Source organism: Anomaloglossus baeobatrachus, chromosome 2 (genome assembly GCF_048569485.1).
Source record: "Anomaloglossus baeobatrachus isolate aAnoBae1 chromosome 2, aAnoBae1.hap1, whole genome shotgun sequence".
NCBI lineage: Eukaryota > Metazoa > Chordata > Amphibia > Anura > Aromobatidae > Anomaloglossus > Anomaloglossus baeobatrachus.
In genome coordinates, this window is record NC_134354.1 from 366,958,901 (window position 1) to 366,979,044 (window position 20,144).

General features: G+C 47.0%; 1 protein-coding gene across 2 annotated transcripts in view; it reads right to left on the bottom strand.

Annotated features, from left to right (window-relative positions):
* Positions 1-14,091: 14,091 nt before the first annotated feature.
* CLSPN (claspin) overlaps positions 14,092-20,144 on the bottom strand; it is a 110,758-nt gene continuing 104,705 nt past the window's right edge. For both annotated transcript variants that reach the window (XM_075336027.1, XM_075336026.1), the window contains exons 23-25: positions 18,588-18,667; positions 18,309-18,470; positions 14,092-14,796 (exon numbers count right to left, since the gene is read on the bottom strand). In XM_075336027.1, coding sequence (XP_075192142.1) covers positions 14,686-14,796; positions 18,309-18,470; positions 18,588-18,667 — 353 coding nt within the window. In that variant the 3' untranslated portion in view covers positions 14,092-14,685. The remainder of the gene's footprint in view (positions 14,797-18,308; positions 18,471-18,587; positions 18,668-20,144) is intronic.

Consider the following 20,144-nt stretch of genomic DNA (forward strand, 5'->3'; position numbering starts at 1 on the left):
ACAAGCCCAGGAGGCACCGGGCACCAAGCCCAGGAGGCGCCAGGCAACAAGCTCCGGAGGCGCCCAGCAAGATGCCCAGGAGGTGCCCGACAACAAGTCCAGGAGGCGCTAGGAATAAACCTCAGACATGCCAGGAGCCTCTCAGAGTCACCAAGCACCAGCGGAGAGCCGTCAAGCACAAACCCAGAGTCGCCTAGGCCACAGCCCAGAGGCGGCAGGCTCAGCTCAAGACACCAGGCCCCCTCAAGGCGCTAGCCCAAGTCCAGAACTTGAGGCCCCAGCTCAGGGGTGCTAGGCACTGGCTCAAAAAGCCCAAGGCACAGACTCAGAGGCACTAGGCATCGGCTCAGAGGCCCTAGGCACAGAGGCCCTAGGCACAGAGGCCCTAGGCACAGGCTCAGAGTCCGTAGGCACAGGCTCAGAGGCCGTAGGCACAGAGGCTCTAGGCACAGGCTCAGAGGCCCTAGGCACAGAGGCACCAGGCACAGAGGCACTAAGGAACAGGCACAGAGGCGCCAGGCACAGGCTTAGAGGTGCTAGGCATAGGCTCGAAGGTACGAGGCACATGCCCAGAAGCACTAGGCACTGGTACAAAGGTACCAGGCACAACACAGCGGCACAAGCAATAGAGGCACTAGGCTCCGGTATGGAGGTCACAACACCGAGGCTAGTCACAGCACAAGATAGGCGATAAGCACATCAGAGGCACAAGGTGTTTCACAGGCACTAGGCACAACATAGGCACTATGCACAGCATAGGCACCTAGGCCGACAATGGCACTAGCCCAAACAGAAGCACCAGGCCCATTATAGGTAATAGGCCCACCATAGGCACTAGGCACCTCATGTGCGTTAGGCATAGCCTAGGCACTAGGCACAGCAGAGGCTCTAGGCACAGCAGAGGCTCTAGGCACAGCAGAGGCACTAGGCACAGTAGAGGCACTTGGCATATCATAGGTACCAGGCACATTATAGGCACTAGGTACCGAACTGCGACACTAGGCCCAAGCTTAGAGGCACCAGTCGGTCCGGAGGTTTTGAAGCCGGGGGCGAGTAGGGAGGCCAAAGCCGAGAAGCAATAAGACCAATCCACCCTGAATAGGAAGCCCCAAAGTCCCAAAGGCAAAAAAAGGAGTCTGTTTTCTTTGTATCCCTTATGGTATGGCTTATTCGAAACACCAGAGGCAAGTGGTGCGGGGGAGCCGAGCCAAGTGGACAGAGCCAGGAGGCGAGCAGTCTGAGCCCTATTGTGAGGGTCGTGAGGCTGGAGGAGTGAAGAAGCCTCAGACTGCCAATGAGAGCCATGCAACCGTGGGCTCCGAAGAATCCACTACGGAAAGTCAGAATAGGCCACTGAGGAGGCTCCACTGAAGGACAGCTTCCATTTTCAAAGAATGGAAATATCACGAACACCTGCCCCACCCCAGAAGCAGGCTGACAGATAGCCTGAGTCTGGGATGCCGCCATCAACCGAAGCTGGAGGAGCCATCATTGCCTGCGGCAGAAATTCTCCCGTAACTTTACAAGGGCTGGCATCCAGAACTGAAACCAGACAGCCAGGAGGCCCCCGGTCAGTAGAAGGGCGTGCAGGCCGAGTCCGCCCAGAGGCCCAGCAATGCTCGGGACAAACAGAGAGGAAGCCGTGAAGTAAACCGCCACTCACCACCCTGACAGATCGCATTGGGTTGAGGCGGGAGGTATGGCTGAGAGCACCTGCGTGAATCTGCTGCTCTGAGTTGTTTGCTATCCACCAGGGAGGCCCGAGTTGGTACAGGGAAGGAACACTACCACCATGCAGAAGCCGTGGGCAGCGCCATCTTGCCTGTTCCTGCACATGTGCTGTGCAGGGACGGCTTCCGGTCCGACGACACCTCCTGTCAGGACCTGGAAGTCCGCAGCGCGGCCAGAGATCGCCGCTTCCACACCTGGAAACCCTTGACTCGGTAAGCCACCGGCGGGAACAACCGCAGCCGCTCCGGCCTACGGGACATAGTGGACAAAAAAAAAAGTGAAACCGGCGTGTACAACTGCCGGAATTCTGATGGCCCTGACAGGACACAGACCCGGAGGCTAGTGAATACAACTGCAGGGGCATACGCCTTAAGCAGGACACAGGCTAGCATGTCACCGTATACCAAACCAGTGTATACCATACAGTGCCGGCGTATACAGCTGACGGGATCTCCACCCTGGCAGGACACAGACCCTGAGGCCAGCGTTTACAACTGCAGGGACATACGCCCAAGCAGAACACAGACCAGGCATGTGACCGTCTACCATATAGTACCAGTGTAGACCACACAGTACCAGTGTATGCAACTGCCGCGATCTTCACCTCGGCAGGACACACACTCAGAGGCCAGCGTATACAACTGCAGGGGCATACGCCCGAGCAGGACACAGACCTGGCATGTGACCGGAGTATACTACTGCAGGGGTGCTCACCCCCACAGGACACAGAAGCGGCAGAAAGTACCGGCGTATGCAACTGCCAGGACCTCCACCCTGGCAGGACACAGACCCGGAGGCCAGTGTATACCACTACAGGGACACTACCCCCCGCAGGACACAGACCTGGCATGCGACCGGCGTATATTACTGTAGGGGTGCTCACCTCTACAGGACACAGACCCGGTATAAAGTACCAGCGTATGCAACTGCAGGGACCACCACCCTGGCAGGACACAGCCCTGGAGGCCAGCGTATACAACTGCAGGGACATACACCCCAGCAGGACACAGACCTGGCATGCGACCAGCGTATACCACTGCATGTTTGCTCACCCCCACAGGACACAGACCCGGCATAAAACACCAGCGTATGCAACTGCCGTGACTTCCACCCCGGCAGGACATAGACCGGGAGGCCAGCGTATACAACCGCCGAGGCATAGCCCGAGCAGGACACAGACCTGGCTTATGACCGGCGTATACAACCACCAGGGCTATATACCCCAGCAGGACACAGACCCGGTACCAAAAAAAAAAAATAATGGTAAAAGAAAAAAAAAAGGAAGCTGAGGCCCCTGATTTGGACACCAAGGACCTTAACCGAATCAGTCCTTCAGTGTGGCAGCGCCACAGCACTTCTGGGTCTCCCATCCTGGGACAGGAAACCGAACTGATGCATGAGAGGGGTGCCGCTCTTTTATTTTATTGGGTTTCCTGTCCAGAATGAGGGGCGTACCTATCTCTCTGGTGGCGCTGTCGTGGCGACGGGAAAATATAACACAATCTGGGTGTTTAATACAATATCTGGATAAACTTCTACACAGCATGGTGTGTCACGGGGTCCTTCTACGATATCACACAATCAACAGAGCGAGAGATGATTGAACAATCCAAAGAACATTTATTCCAAGTAAGTCAGAAGGTCCATCAAATAATCCACCACACAGAAGGTAAAGTAGTCCAGCAATAAGATAAATGTTCCAGGAGGTTAGTCATAATCCTCCAGCAGTCCTTTTCCAGGGAAATCGGGGTTTCTCACAGTCTCTCTGGGGTGTCATCTTCTCCCTCAGAGGATCAATCTTACTCCTTCAGTCTGGTCTTTCTCAGCCAGATTGAATAATCCCCAGGTAAGCAGAGAGTTTAGGTGGATCCTAGGCCCCCCTCCCCCAGACTTGGGGACAAAGGCCCGACAGGGGGTGATTAACCTGCAAACAGGACAATGTACACACAAGGAATACACAGAATGGACAGAGCACCACGCCTAAAATACAAACTACACAAAATTATATACAACCCAGAATATCACACCATCACAAGGTGGAATTAAAAATATTTTAATATTGTAAATAAAAGTTCTATTTTATCTTGATAGTCCACCTAAGTCAGTGATATGTCTGATTACTTGTCTCCTTAACGGTACAATTCCAATAACATGCACTTGGATCACTTGGGTTGTTTAGTCCCTTTTGGAAATTATTTCAGTAGTTTCTTTTCATATTGTACAGTCTTTCTTTACGTGTACCTGTTTGTAGCTTTTGAAACATGCTCCCCTCTCCTTCTTGTATGACCTGGTATCCCTTGCTTTAAAAGCAATTCCACTGTCACTTTCTGTGGAGTCCTGCATAAGTTCATTTCTTCTCTGTTATCTCTATCCTGGACTTTACAAATATCAGTGTCAGTCTATCTCAGGCTTTGTTTCTAGTGTATTAATTAGTGTACTTGTATGTGTCAGGCAAATGGTTGTCTTTAACCTCTTCACGATCCTGGACGTACTGTTTGTCGGGAATTTCCCTACCTTGAATGTACCAGTAAGGGTACCTTCACACTTTAGCGATGCAGCAGCGATCCGACCAGCGATCTGACCTGGTCAGGATCGCTGCTGCATCGCTACATGGTCGCTGGTGAGCTGTCAAACAGGCAGATCTCACAAGCGACCAGTGACCAGCCCCCAGCCAGCAGCGACGTGCAAGCGACGCTGCGCTTGCACGGAGCCGGCGTTTGGAAGCTGCGGACACTGGTAACTAAGGTAAACATCGGGTATGGTGACCTGGAGATAAGGAGAAATGACAGAAAGAGCCTGCAAATCACTAATCCGACGTGCCGAGGTTAGTGCAATTAACAGTGCAACCTTGAGTATGAGGAATTTAACTGAGGAAGAAGTGATCGGCTCAAAGGGGGGAATTGTAAGAGCGTCCAAAACCATATTAAGGTCCCAAGCAGGGAAGGATAGACAAGCCCCGGGGTCTGTCTCCGACAGGATGATATAAAACATCTAACCCATCGATTGCCCGCAAAGTCACAACTGTACAAGGCTCCCAGGGCTGACATGTGTGGACTGTCAGGAAGAGATTCAATTTTTTCAAATTGATGATCGTCCGGAATGTTCCGTCTGGTTTTGGAACCAAAAACTGAGGGGAGTAAAACCTTGGCCTTCTTCTCCCTTGGGAACTTCGACTAGGACTGCACTGCGGACTAGTGTTTGCACTTCCTGCTGGAGAGCTAACTGGTACTCCCGAGACCTGCCAAGCGATGTAACAATTAGTGACCCCCTTGGGGGTCGATGAAAATTGAAACTTGAGACCTGATTGCATAATCTCAAGGATCCAGGGATTAGAGGAAATAGCCTGCCAGGCAGAGGAAAAAAAGGGAAAGTCTGCCTCCCACCAGAGGAGCGGAGCTACCGCCCAGACTTCTTACCTTCCTGGGAAGGGTCAAACATAAATCCTGAACGCTGTTTATGTTCCGGCCACCTGTACTGCGGTGCAGGCCTTCTATTTTGGTACCTTCTCTTCTTGAAGGAGTTGGTTCTAAAAGAGACAGAAGGAAAAGTAGGAAACCCCTTCTTTCTGTTCCCGGCCTTTTCCAGGATATCATCAAGTGGCTTGCCAAAGAGGAAGTCAAAACCGCATGGGACTGCACACAGCCTGGCCTTTGACTGAGAGTCCCTGGCCCTGCACTTTAGCCAAAGCGCCCTTCTGGCGGAGTCGGAAAAGGCCGCTGCTTTTGCTGTAAGGCGAAGAGAATCTGCCGAGACATCGGCAAGAAAGGCTGCTGCCCCTTTAACCTGGGAAAAACTTTGCAATAGTTTCTCTCAGGGAACATCAGTTGTTAGATGATCATTCAACTGCTGCATCCAGACCATGAGCGATCGAGTAGCAAATGTGCCTGCCACCGCTGGCCGGAGTGCCCCTGCCGACGGTTTCCATGCAGTCTTCAAGTAGGCGTCCGCTTTTCTATCCAGAGGGTCTCTTAAAGTGCCCACATCCTCAAAGGGTAAGGCAGACTTCCTGAAACAGCCACATCAAGTTTTGGACAATAGTCCCATAGAGTCGTATCCTCATCTTGAAACTGATACCGTGCACGAAAAGCCGAGGACATGAAGGGTTGCTTATCTGGTTTTTTTTCCACTGATCTAGGACCAACTGCTTGATCTTGGCATGGACCGGAAAGGAGCGCTTTTGTTTGTGCTCCAGACCGCTAAACATCAGGTCCTCCAGGGATTCTGGGCTTTTGGTGTCAACTAACCCTATAGTAGACCGGTCTGCTTTTACGAGACGAGAAATAGCGGAGGTTGAAAAACAGGGTCACCCTTCCATGTCTTCTCCTGAGGATGAGCCAGAAGAGGAACTGGAGTCAGATGACGAGGAGTGACTAGACTCCTTAACCCTAATCCTCCTCTTGCCAGAGTAAGAACTAGTACTAGGCTGAGGCAGGCCCCCTAGAACCTCCTGAATGCTTGTCTTGATGAGGTCTCGGAGACTGGCCTGAAATCCCTGTGTTTCCTCAGCTACCGTTTTGTGAATGCAATTCTGACAGTTTTTTTATCTGATCCTGGAGGGCAATGGTGTCCTACATAGTGGCCATTCCTTATAATTGTTTTTTTCTAGCCTCTTCTTTGGCCTATCCTATGGCAAGATAGAAAAAGCAAGTAACTACGACTGCAGAAGGAGTTACTTACCCCATCCCCCCCCCCCCCCCCCGAGGCTGGACCGGGCTTTTCTTCTTCTCCCTAGCACGGGAGGATGGAGGACTCCTGTGGGAACTCCCGTAGCCTCGATTGCTGCCCGAGCGGCTCCAACCGGTGATTTTCAGTGTGGGAGGCGAGAATTGTGTCGGCAAGGATGGCAGCGGTGGACATGCCGATCGCTGCAGTTTCCGCTGCTGCTGTCGCTGGGGCTGTGAAGATTCTTCCTCCATGGCAGAAGATCACAGGCACTGCGATAAGTATCGAAGGAATCCTGATGGATTTCTAAGTATCCCACCAGGGCAGCACCATCATACCGGAAGTGACGTCAGAAGACTTCCGGTCGACGTCACATCCAGCATCCAGGAACTCAGTCACCATACGGGAGCCGCGCAATCTGACAGGTAAGCCACACAACCCCGGCGTGTACTACCGCAGCCCCGTAAGCTGCAGGACACAGACCCGGCTTTCAGTACCGACGTGTGCTGTCGCAGTCTCGTAGGCTGCGGGACACAGACCCAGTTTTCAGTAGCGGCTTGTACTACCGCAGCCTCGTAGGCTGCAGGACACAGACCCGGGAATCATTACCGGCACGTACAACCGCAGCCGCAAAAGCTGCAGGACACAGACCAGGCACTCACATACCACGCGGATACACTTGTGCACATCAGCATGACCCACCGCAGCCCGTGGCTATGGGACACAGCCTAGTGCCACCGGCGTGTCCACCGTAGCCACACCGGGCACGGGACACAGACCCAGCCCCTCTACTGGCGTGTGCAACCGCAGCAGCTTGGCCCGCGGGACACATACCCGGCATGGAGGAATCACCGCGTGTCAACTACAAATACTGCAGGACACAGACCTAGCCAAGGTTCACCGGCGTGTGCAACCGCAGAGTGCAGGACACAGTCCAGTTAGGAAACCGGCGTGTATAACCGCCAGCCATACCTGGCGGGACACAGATCCGGTAGCCAGAGTATCCCACTGCCAGAAACTTTGGCAGGATACAGTCCTGGCTTAAAAAAAAAAAAAAAAAAAAAATGTAAATAAAACAAACAGAGGTCCCTGATTCAACCAAGAGCCGCCTTCACTGTGGCAGCACCACAGCACTTCTGGGTCTCCCATCCTAGGACAGGAAACCGAACTGATGCGGTTGAGAGGTGCCGCCCTTTTACTTTAGTGCGTTTTCGGTCCAAATTGAGGGGCGGACCTATCTCTCTGGTGGCGCTGTCGTGGCGAAGGGAAAAATAAAATTTTCATCTTTTCCTTCCACACGGCATTAGTTTCTATGAAACACCAGAAAGATTACTAAACTTCTTGGATGTGGTTTTGAGCAGTCTGAGGGGTGCAGTTTTTAGAATAGTGTCACTTTGGGGTATTTTCTGTTACCTAGCCCTCTCAAAGTCACTTCAAATGTGATGTGACCCTAAAAAATTGCTTTGTAAATTTTTTTGGAAAAATGAGAAATTGCTGAAGCTTTTAACTCTCTCAACAAAAAACAATATATATTTTCAAAATGATGCTGATTCAAAGTAGACATGTGGGAAATATTTGTCATTTCATGTGACATAACTAGTTTAAATTAAAAGCTTGAAACTGCAAATTTTAAAACTTTGCCACATTTCAGATATTTTCACAAAAAAATATTTTCCTAAATTAAACACTAACAAAGTACAATGTGTCATGAAAAAAAAAAACAGTCTCAGAATCACTGGGATCCGTTGAAGCGTTCCAAAGTCATTATCTCATAAGGTGACACTGGTCAGAATTTTAAAACTTGGCTTGATCTGGAAGCTATAAACAGGCCAGGGGGAGAAGGGGGTTAAATCCCAAAAGACAATGCTTATTAAAAAGTTTGTTTCAAATAACAATTAGATAAAGATATTCAAACAATGAAGATATGAGAATTTTTTTTCTCATGGATCTTTGTATTTTTAAAAACTTGGCTTTTTATAACCTTGAATTAACTTTTTATAAAATGCAGTTATATTTATTAGAAGACAGCTACCTGCTGAGGATGAGCATTGAATTTTGCAGTCTTAATGATGAAATGCTCGATTTTCGGTTAATAATTTCACAAAAGCTTCACTACCCCACAGCTTGCAGAGAAATACACATTATGTCCGATTTCTAACTGCCGTCTAATTCTCTTAACATCTCATTAATTTAGCACAGATTAGCACAGGCTGTTACCCTCACTGTGTGTGGTTCAGTATCTATAATAGGGTTAATGGGTGCAAGGACATAATAATTGAATCATCCCTATCTAAGTGTTCGTATTGATATGAATGAACATCATTTTTTTGCCTCACAAACTTTTCTTTACGGCTTCTAGTGTAGAATTGCTACTGTGAATTTACTAAAAAAATTGTATTTTAATGAAGATTTAAGGTGGAATAATTATAGTTATAAGTATCAGTGATGCAGATAAAACATCGACCTAGAATAAGTGATAAGACTTTATTCTTCAGCTCAGTATGATTACAGCGATACCACCTTTAAAATCAAAAAAATCTTTATATAATTTGCTGCTTTTCCACAAACACAAATTTTTATTAAAAAAAAAAAAAAAATTGTTTTGGTATCACTATTTTGAAAGCTATAGATTTTTTATGCTGAAGGAGCTGCATGGTATCTTCTTTTTTGTGCGGAAAAAGATGACATTTTCAGCTATATAATTTTTATTTACATGACTGATCACGTTTTGTTCCTTTTTTGGCAGTATGAATTTTTGTTCCTTTTTTTTTTTTTTTATACAGTGTTCACTAAAAGGGGGTTAACTAGTGAATTTTAGATAAGAGGTTGTTCCAAAATCGGCAATACCAAATATGTGCATTTCTTTAGTTTATTTTTGTTTCTACATAAATATACGCGTTTAGTGGTATAATTTTTTTAATTTGGTTTTATTTTTTTTGGGGGATATTTTACTTAGTCCCTTAAATGGGAATAACTTGTATTAATCTGATCACTGGTGCAATACAATACACCTGTCAATGTCACACTGACAGGACGCCTTTTAGACCATGCTCCTCACATGGTCTAATAGACCATAGTAGCTGGCAAACCCGGAGGTCATTAACCCCTTCACCCCCGGCCACTAAAACACCCTAATGACCGGGCCATTTTTTGCAATTCTGACCAGTGTCACTTTGACAGGTTATAACTCTGGAACGCTTCAACGGATCCTGGCGATTCTGACATTGTTTTGTCGTGACATATTGTACTTCATGTCAGTGGTAAATTTAGGCCGATACTTTTTGCGTTTGTGAAAATTTATGCCCATAAATCTGAGAGATGTGTCACACAAAATAGTTACTAAATAACATTTCCCACTTGTCAACTTTACATCAGCGCAATTTTCGAAAGAAATTTTTTTTTCGTTAGGAAGTTAGAAGGGGTCAAAGTTCATCAGCAATTTCTAATTTTTCCAACAAAATTTACAAAATAATTTTTTTTAGGGACCACATCACATTTGAAGTGACTTTGAGAGGCCGAGGTGACAGAAAATACCCAAAAGTGACCCCATTCTAAAAACTGCACCCCTCACACTGCTCAAAACCACATCCAAGAAGTTTATTAACCCTTTAGGTGCGTCACAGGAACCAAAGCAATGTGGAAGGAAAAAATGAAAATTTTACTTTTTAACACAAAAATGTTACTTTAGCCATAAAATTTTCATTTTTACAAGGGAGAAAAGAGAAAGTGCACCCTACAATTTATTGTGCATTTTCTCCTGAGTACGCTGATACCCCATATGGGGTAAAAATCAATTGTTTGGGTGCACGGCAGAGGTCGAAAGGCAAGGAGCGCCATTTGAATTTTTGAACACAAAATTAGCTGCACTCATTAGCGGACGCCATGTCGGGTTTGAAGACCCCCTGAGGTGCCTAAACAATGGAGCTCCCCCACAAGTGACCCCATTTTGGAAACTAGAGCCCGCAAATATTTTTTCTAGATGTTTGATGAGCACTTTGAACACCTGGGGACTTCACAGAAGTTTATAACGTTGAGCCGTGAAAAGAAAAAACATTTTTTTACCACAAAACTGTTGCTTCAACTAGGTAGCTTTTTTTTCACAAGGGTATCGGGAAAAAAATGCAACATAAAATGTATTGTCCATTTTCTCCTGAGTACGCAGATACCTCATATGTGGTGGAAATCAAATGTTTGGACACACGGCAGTGCTCGGAAGGCAAGGAGCGCCATTTGAATTTTTGAACGCAAAATTAGCTGCACTAATTAGCGGACGCCATGTCGGGTTTGAAGACCTCCTGAGGTGCCTAAACAATGGAGCTCCCCCACAAGTGACCCCATTTTGGAAACTAGAGCCCACAAATATTTTTTCTAGATGTTTGATGAGCACTTTGAACACCTGGGGGCTTCACAGAAGTTTATAACGTTGAGCCGTGAAAAGAAAAAAAAAAAATTTTTACCACAAAACTGTTGCTTCAACTAGGTAGCTTTTTTTTTCACAAGGGTATCAGGAAAAAATGCACCATAAAACGTATTGTCCATTTTCTCCTGAGTACGCAGATACCTCACATGTGGTGGAAAGTAATTGTTGGGCGCATGGCGGGGCTCAGAAGAGAAGGGCACCATTTGACAGCAAAATTGATTGGAATCATTAGCGGACGCCATGTCACGTTTTTAGACCCCCCCCATGGTGCCTAAACAGTGGAGCTCCCCCACAAATTACCCCATTTTGGAACTAGACCCCTCAAGGAATTTATTTAGATGTTTAGTGAGCCCCTTGTACCCCCAGGGGCTCCACTGAAAGTTGATAACGTTGAACCGTGAAAATTATTTATTTTTTTTTAAAAAAAAAATTTTAATTTTTGCAGCAACAAGGTAGCTTTTTTTTTTTCTTTTTACAACAGTATCAGGAAAAAATGCACCATAAAACGTATTGTGCAATTTTTCCCGAGTACGCAGATACCTCACATGTGGTGGAAATCAGTTGTTTGGGCGCATGGCGGGGCTCAGAAGACAAGTAACGCCATTTGACTTTTCAAACGCACAGACGAGGTGCACTGATCGGCCGCTGCAGGAGGCACGGTCGGATGAGATACAAAAAGCGCTGGGGATACGGGAAAAAAAAGTCACGCCAAAAATTGAGCAGGGATGTTGATCCGCGCTCAGCGGGACGCACGGACAGATGCGATACTTTTTTTTCCGTATCCCCGGCGCTTTTTGTATTGCATCAGTCCGTGCGTCCCGCCGAGCGCTGATCAGGGATGCACATAACAGATCGGCATCCCTGCTCAATTTTTGGCGTGACTTTTTTTTCCGTATCCCCGATGCTTTTTGTCACGCCAAAAATTGAGCAGGGATGCCGATCCGTTATGTGCATCCCTGATCAGCGCTCGGCGGGACGCACGGACAGATGCGATACAAAAAAGCGTCGGGAATACGGGAAAAAAAGTCCCGCCGAAAACTGACCACGGATGCAGATACGTTATCTGCATCCCTGATCAGCGCTCGGCGGGACGCACGGACGGATGAGGTGTAAAAATAGAAAGGGGATAGAGGAAAAAAAAAGAAGAAAAAAAAAGAAAAAAAAAAAAGTTATACTCACAGTACCCAGAGGATTAGCAGGAGGAACAGAAGGCAAGGAACAGCTTTACAGCAGCAGCCAGCAGGCAGGAAGTTGGACAGCTCAGCAGAAGACCCAGGAAGAAGGACCCAGCGATGGAGGCAGATGTGATCGGCCGGTGAAGACAGGTAAGAGGACGTCGGGGGGACAGCAGAGGGGGACAGGGACAGCAGAGGGGGACGGGGACAGCAGAGGGGGAGAGCAGAGGGGGAGAGCAGAGGAGGGAGATACCGGAGGAGCTGCAGAATAGAGATCACGGGGGAGGCCGGCAGATTGGGATGTCTGGGGGCAGATCGGGATGTCGGAGGGCAGATCGGGATGTCGGGGGGGGGCAGACCGGGATGTCTGGGGGCAGATCGGGATGTCTGGGGGCAGATCGGGATGTCTGGGGGCAGATCGGGATGTCTGGGGGCAGATCGGGATGTCTGGGGGCAGATCGGGATGTCTGGGGGCAGATCGGGATGTCGGAGGGCAGATCGGGATGTGGGAGGGCAGATCGGGATGTGGGGGGGCAGATCGGGATGGCGGGGGGCAGATCGCAGGGGGGCACGGGCAGGGGCCATTACGGAAGCGCGCAGGAGCAAAATCACAAGAGCTCGCAGGGGCTGCAAGAAAGCAGGGGAGGAGGGATACCGGAGGAGCTGCAGAATAGAGATGGCGGGGGGCAGATCGGGATGTCGGGGGGGCAGATCGGGATGTCGGGGGGAAGGCAGATCGCAGGGGGGCACGAGCAGGGGCCATTACGGAAGCGCGCAGGGGCTGCAAGATGAGCACAATACTCACCGCTCCTGCTCCGTGACAGCAGCAGCAGCGTGGTACCACTAGTACAAGCCAGTGCTGCACGCTGCAGACATGTTGGGGGAGGGTCCCCAGACCAGCACAGGCCTGGGGAGGGTGGCCACCGGCAGATCAGACCGCCCCACTGCACACTGATTGGAGCGATTGCGCGTCATAGCACGATCGCTCCATCAGTGCTGCAGGGGGGGGCCACGGTGTCTGCTTGCTTCCAGCCAATGATCGGAGCTGCTGCAGCCCCGGTGCTAGCTGGATTTTACAAGATCTCACTATTTTTGGCATTTTTTTTTGCCGAAAACAGCGTGATCAATGTGATTGGCGGTTCCGATTTGAACAGCCAATCACATTGATCGCCTATGGGGGGTGGCGATGCCACCCCCCCTGGGGTCAAGCAAAGGTCCCATGCTGTAAGAAACAGCAGGGGACATCATTTGAAAGCCGTTGCTATGGCCACGGCAATCAAATGAAGTTTAGGCAGTAAAATTACGTCCCTGGTCGTTAAGTCACGTTAAAATAGGACGTAATTTTACTGCCCGCGGTCGTGAAGGGGTTAACTGACCTCAATAGAAAAATTTAGCAAGCTCACCACTCAATGATTTGGATCCACAGGTGCTGGGATTAAATGGCTGGTGTCCACAATTCAATGCAAGAAAAGGATGAAGGAATTCCGCACATTGTTCATCATAAAATTCTTCAAGACTTTGACACATTAAAATCCTTTTTTAAAACAGCATATTCTGGGCATCCAGCCCCAAGGTGGGGCTGGATGCCCACAATATGCAATTTTAAAGAAGAATTTTAATGTCTCAATAAAGTCTTAAAGAATTTTATGAGGAACTGTGTGCAGAATTCCTTCATCCTTTTCTTGCATTAATTGACCTCAGGTTGCCATGGCAACGATTATCAGCACGTGATTACGTTGCTGGCATGCCGATCGGATTTAATAGGGAGCCCCGTCCTTCTCCCAGACTCCTACATGCTCCGATTACAGTATTTAGGGGCTTAAAAAAACCCAGGGGCAGCATGGGAATCTTGGCCATCACTTAAGCTGTGCTCCTGGAGGAGATCGCATGGTTATAGCCCATGTGCTCTCATGATCACCATAAAATACCTATACATCATGGTCGGGAAAGGGTTCCGCACTTATGACACACAGGTAAATCAAAAGGTTTTAAAGGGGTTAAAATATCGCAGTCACTTAACAGTCAACTAATCTTAAGCACCCCAGAACAGAAACCAGAAACTTACATAACTTAGAAAGGCAAATTTATTTATAAAAACACAGCTCTCAGTTGCAAAAATCAAACAAAAACAATTTACATTTATAACAATTTACATAAATATTTTACAACGTAAACAATACAAGTACATACAAAAAAATACACGATGTTAAAACGGATACACGTATATTATAAAACACTAAGAGATGCACATTTTATTCTTAAAAGCTCTGGTAGTGTTCTGTGTCTTCACCTCATGCAGGAAATAGATTGCCTGTAATGCATTTCAAGTAGATCATGTGCAGCAGATAAGACTTGAAAACTGGCACTCCTCATCAAACGTGTACACTAGCCTCTAATATATGGACTAAAACTTAAGTTAAAATCTGGGTCTGTATTTGCTCGGGGCATGTCATTTCTTATGTACATCTCTCACCAGAACAATGAGTTAATTTAATAAGGATTTCATGTCCATGAACATAAAAACTAAAAACAGGAACATTTTACACAAGAAAAACTTTACATGGTAAAAAGCTATTTTTTAGCCAACAGTTCAAACAAAGAAGGAAGCAACACATCCAGGTAACATTCAGTGCATGTGTCCACAAGTCCAAAAGCTCGCTTTAGTTCCCGATTTATTGAACATGGAAGAAGGGCTACTTAGTTTTCTAGGAAAGGGAAGATACTGCGATTTCTGATGGTGCTAGTATTCGAACGGTCCAACTTAAAACGTTTGGGCGAAGGGGTTGCATCACTGAGGCTTCTTCTCACCTGCAGACAGGAATAAGAAAAGGCATTTTAAGTTAGAAAGGATCCTCGCACAGACAGTGATACGATTACTTGTGGAATTTCGTTTTGTAGTTCCATCCTCTCATAACTGTACCCAAACTATTCCTGCAAGTCTGAGTACCATGATCTGAACTGCCAATCTCACAACTTCTGACACATCATAGATCACATCAGTGGGGACCCATGAGCAGTGACCTTTAGGCCCTGTGCGCATTTGACGGTTTTTGCTGCGGATTTCCTGCGGTTTTGCTGTATGTTTCGCTGCATGTTATGTTCATAACATCTCTGCAGTGATTCACCAGCAAAACCTATGGGAAAAAAAAATGCTGTGCGCACTATGCGGATTTTGACAGCTGCATGTTTTGCTGCGGGATTCCCGCAGCAAAAACAATTGCATGTCACTTCTTTTCCGCCCGTCGCTGCGGGATTTCACTCCATTGACTGCCATGTAATCGTGAAATCCCGCAGGGAATAACGCAGGCAGCAAATTCTGTGCCGTTTCATTGCGTTTTCCTGCGTTATTCCCTGCGATATTTCGCGGTTTACCTGCGATAATGTACATCGCTGCCTGCGGTTTGCAGGGAAGTGATGTCATTATGACAGGAAGAAGAAGCGGAGCAGAGTAAACACACACAGATCACACAGACATAGAAAACCAGTCAGTATCTGATGTGATCACCATTTGCCTCATGCAGAGTACCACATCTCATTCCCATAGAGTTGATCAGGTTGTTGATTGTAGCCTGTATAATGTTAGAACCCCTACTTTTCAATGGCTGTACGCAGTTGCTGGGTACTGGAAGGAACCTGTACACGTATACTCCGATCCTGAGCATCCCAACCATGCTCAATGGGTAGCATGTCCGGTGAGTATGCTGGCCATGCAAGAACTGGGATGTTTTCAGCTTCTAGGAATTGTGTACAGACTGTTGCAACATGGGGCTATGCATTATCATTCTGCAAAATCAGGTAATGGTCATGGATGAATGGCACACAAATGTGCATTCAAAATGACATCAATAAAAACGCACTTGTATTTGTTGTACATAACATACGCCTGCCCATACCAAAACCCCATCACCATGCGCCAATCAATTCACAATGTTGACATCAGCAAACCGCTCACCCCACACGACCCCATACACACCGTGTGCCACGTGTCCTGAACAGTGAAAACCGCGATTCACCCATGAAGAGAACACCTCTCCAACGTGCCAGATGCCATAGAATGTGAGGATCTGCCCACTGAAGTTGGTTACAACGGCAAACTGCAGTTAGGTGGAGACCCCGATGAGGACCGCGAGCAGCAGATGAGCTTCCCAGAGACGGTTTCTGACAGTTTGTGCAGAAATTCTTTGTTTATGCAAATTGATTGTTGCAGCAGCTGCCTGGGTGGCTGGTTTCAGACGATCTTAGAATTAAAGATGCTGAATGTTGAGGTGCTCGACTGGTGTGGTTACACGTGGTCTTTGGTTGCGAGACCGGTTGGATGTACTGCCAAATTCTCTGAAGCGCCTCTGGAGAGGTCTCTTGAAATGACCATTCAATTCACGAGCAATCGCTCTGGTGGACATTCTTGCAGTCAGCATGCCAATCGCACACTCCCTCAAAACTTGCAACATCTGTGGCATTGTGCTGCATGATAAAACTGCACATTTTAGAATGGCCTTGTATTGTGGCCTGCCTAAGGCACACCTGTGCAATAATCACGCTGTCTTAATATGCCACACCTGTGAGGTGGGTGAATTAACTGTACAAAACATAAGTGTCTAACACAGATTTCGACAAATATGTAAACAATATTTGAGATAAAAAAGGTCTTGTGTAAATAGAAAAAGTCATGTTTCATGAGCTGAACTAAAAAAAAAAAAGTGTTATTTATATTTTTGTTCAGTGTACAGTGACCTAAGGCTGCTTTCACACTACATTTTAACATGCGCCCTGATTTTTTTTTTTTTTAACGCAAAAACACGTCCAGTGCAAACACGTTTTAATTTCAATGCATTTGCAATGGACTCGTGTCAACATGCGTTCACATGCATGTGCGTGCGGTTTAGTCAGGATCCAGCGACTTGCAGTTTTTTAACATTTTTCAAAAGCTGCGTCCAAATAATGCAAGTTGCTGGATCCTGACTAAACAGCACGCAAACGCATGTGAACGGTGGTATGCTGATAAACAGGATCCTGTTTGGCCAAAAACCAGCCTGGCGTGATCACAGTCTCTCTCCTCTCTCTCTCCTCTTTTCTCTCTCTTTGCCTCTCCTCTTCCCTCCTCCTCTCAACTCTCTCCCATCTCTTCTCCTCTCTCCTCCCCTCTCTCTCCTCTTTGCCTCTCCTCTCTTTCCTCTTTTCCTCTCTTCTCTCTTTTCCTCTCTCCTCTTTTGCCCCCAGCTGCGTCTGAATTTCCAGTCTGTCACGTTCAGTTCCGCTCACTCCCGATCACATGACTCCAATGCCCGCCCATAAACTTCAAGTGACAGGATCCTGTAAAATAACACATGCGTTTGCATGAGTTTCTCTTTGCAAAAACAGGATCCGCTTTTGTAGCAAAAAACGTTCATGATAGTGATGGGTAGTTCGTGAGTGAGTAGTTCGAAATGAACTAATCTTCAGAGTGAACTAGTTCATCTAGTTCACCATCCGGACAGAGATTAGTTCATTATGAACTAAACAGCAAGTGTGAGGAGACAGACAGTGATCCTCTACAGCTCCAGGAGGCTCCTGCTCTCACACTGGCTCTTTATAACTCCTGATGCTGGAAAAGAAGGTAGTAAAACACTATACCACACATCAAATACAAATATAACAGTAATAATAATATTAATAAAAGCTTAACAAAAATTAATAAAAAAATTGCACAGTAGACAGACACAGCTCATATGTGTGTAAGAGAGAGTGTTTGTGTGTGGTTCATGCCCCTCATCGGTCTTTATGAGGAGATCAGTCTCCTGTAGAGGATCAGCCTCCTGTAGCCTAGACGATCAGTCTTGCTAAAATCTTTACCACTGGCTCCTGTTCTGTTTTCAAAATGGTGGCTGCTGAACTGCTTCTCAGCTCCCTCATACACATTCATTATGAGTCAGTACTCTACACTACCACAGGGGGCACTGCTGCGCTCAGTGATATGCATCAGACTGAACTAGACTGTCCTGATTCATTCTCAATAGAACATTTAGTTCAGCAGCTCATATAGTTCATTTAGTTCACAGGTCACATTTCCTATCAGCTCCTCAGGATAGGGTGGGGAGAAATACTGAACTAAATGCACTAATCTTTTGAACTAATCTTTTCAGTGAACTAGTTCATGGTGAACTAATCACCAACATGAACTAGATTTCCCATCACTAGTTCATGAGGCATGTTAAAAAAAAACAAAAACGTAGTGTGAAAGCAGCCCAAGCTCCAGGAAATGTCTGGCTTCAATAAACGGTCTAACACCATTGAATTTTAACTGCACTTCCAAAGTATTGTTTGCTCCAGATAGTACGTACTACCTTTGGGTTTGATTTATCTGCAGATTCTTCTTTCTTTCGGGGTGACAGAGTGTGAAAAATAAATTTCCTTGAGTTTCTTGGTCCTTTGGGGTTTAGGTCTGACATTGCAGCCAATTTCTGAAGAATTTCTTTTGGCTTGTTTAACAGGGAGCCTGTTTTCATCTGATAGAGAGTAAATAGAGATATGTAGAAAATTGATCAACTAGTTACAAAATGTTTCTTTAGAACAGATCACGTGGTTTGTTTTTAATTTTTTATTAATTTTTTTAAATAACTCACCTTTGGGAGACAAAAGGGTTGGTTTATTTCAAATGTATTTTTAACACCTTGCTTTTTGGGCTCAGTAGTTCCTATGGTTGCTGTAAATGAAGTTAAAAGACTGATTAATTAATGTATGCTTATACACAAATGCACCCATGAGTACTATGCCTATATTATTACCCATAACTAGAACTGAGAGAACCAGAGGTTTGGCTTGGCGTTCGTACCAAACACACACTTTATATATTTAAAAAAAAAAGTTCAGGTTCGGAGTTTGAGTGCTGTAAGTGTGCAAACCATTCGAGTGAACATCGCGGTGCTCGGGTACGCTTGGTGCTCAGACAAGTCCAAGCCACTTGCAGTGTTTGAACTTGCTTGTACTGGCGGTAACAGCACTATGATCAGATAGGGGGGGAGAAACCACACCCCCAACTTTCCCTAGAAGTGTTCTGTTTATGGCTGGCTGCGTGTGGGTAGAGACCAGAGCTGTGCAATTAGTGACTTCCATTGGGGTTCAGGTCAAGTCCGGGTCAGAACTGAACTTTAGATAAAGTCCGGCTGACCCCACCAAACCAAACTGCCACGGATCCGCTCATCTCTACCCAGAACATGAAAACCCCAAACGTTCAACACCTAAATAATAAATCAGTTCAGCCTTTATCAAAAACAACATTGGGTAACTGTCTAAATAGTCTTCAATAAAAAAGAGAATTTTGTTTACTTACCGTAAATTCTTTCTTATAGTTCCGTATTGGGAGACCCAGACCATGGGTGTTTAGCTTCTGCCTCCGGAGGACACACAAAAGTACTACACTTAAAAGTGTAGCTCCTTCCTCTGAGCTTATACACCCCCTGGTGAGCAGACCCAGCCGGACGGAGAACCACCTTGTCTTGATGAAAGACTAAAAAAGGCGACTCCGAGGAGAGCGCAGCCAAAATCAGAGACTCTCCTGAGAGAAGTTATGGCAACCAGAAAGGCCACCTTCTGAGAAAGCCGAGACAAAGAAACATCCCTATGAGGCTCAAAGGGGGGTTTCTGCAAAACCGTGAAAACCAAGTTATGTCCCAGGGATCCAAGGGCCGCCGGTAAGGCGGAATGATGTGAGACGCGCCTTGCATGAAGGTGCGGACCTGAGCCAGTCGAGCGAGACGCCGCTGGAACAGAACTGACAAAGCTGAGACTTGTCCCTTGAGAGAGTTGAGGGACTGTCCTAGCTGCAGACCGGACTGTAGAAAAAAAGAGAAGGGTCGGCAAGGAGAATGGCCAAGGGGGTTGGTCGGTAGAGCGACACCAGGACAGGAAAATCTTCCAAGTCCTGTGATAGATCTTAGCGGAAGAAGACTTACGGGTCCGAGTCATAGTGGAGATGACTTCAGGAGGAATACCAGAAGCCGTCAAAATCCAGGACTCAAGAGCCACGCCATCAATTTGAGAGCCGCAGAATTCGGGCGGAAAAACGGACCTTGGGAGAGTAGGTCTGGACGGTCCGGGAGATGCACGGCATCTCTACAGACAGATGGAGCAGGTCCGGATACCAAGCTCGCCTGGGCCAGTCCGGTGCAATGAGGATGACT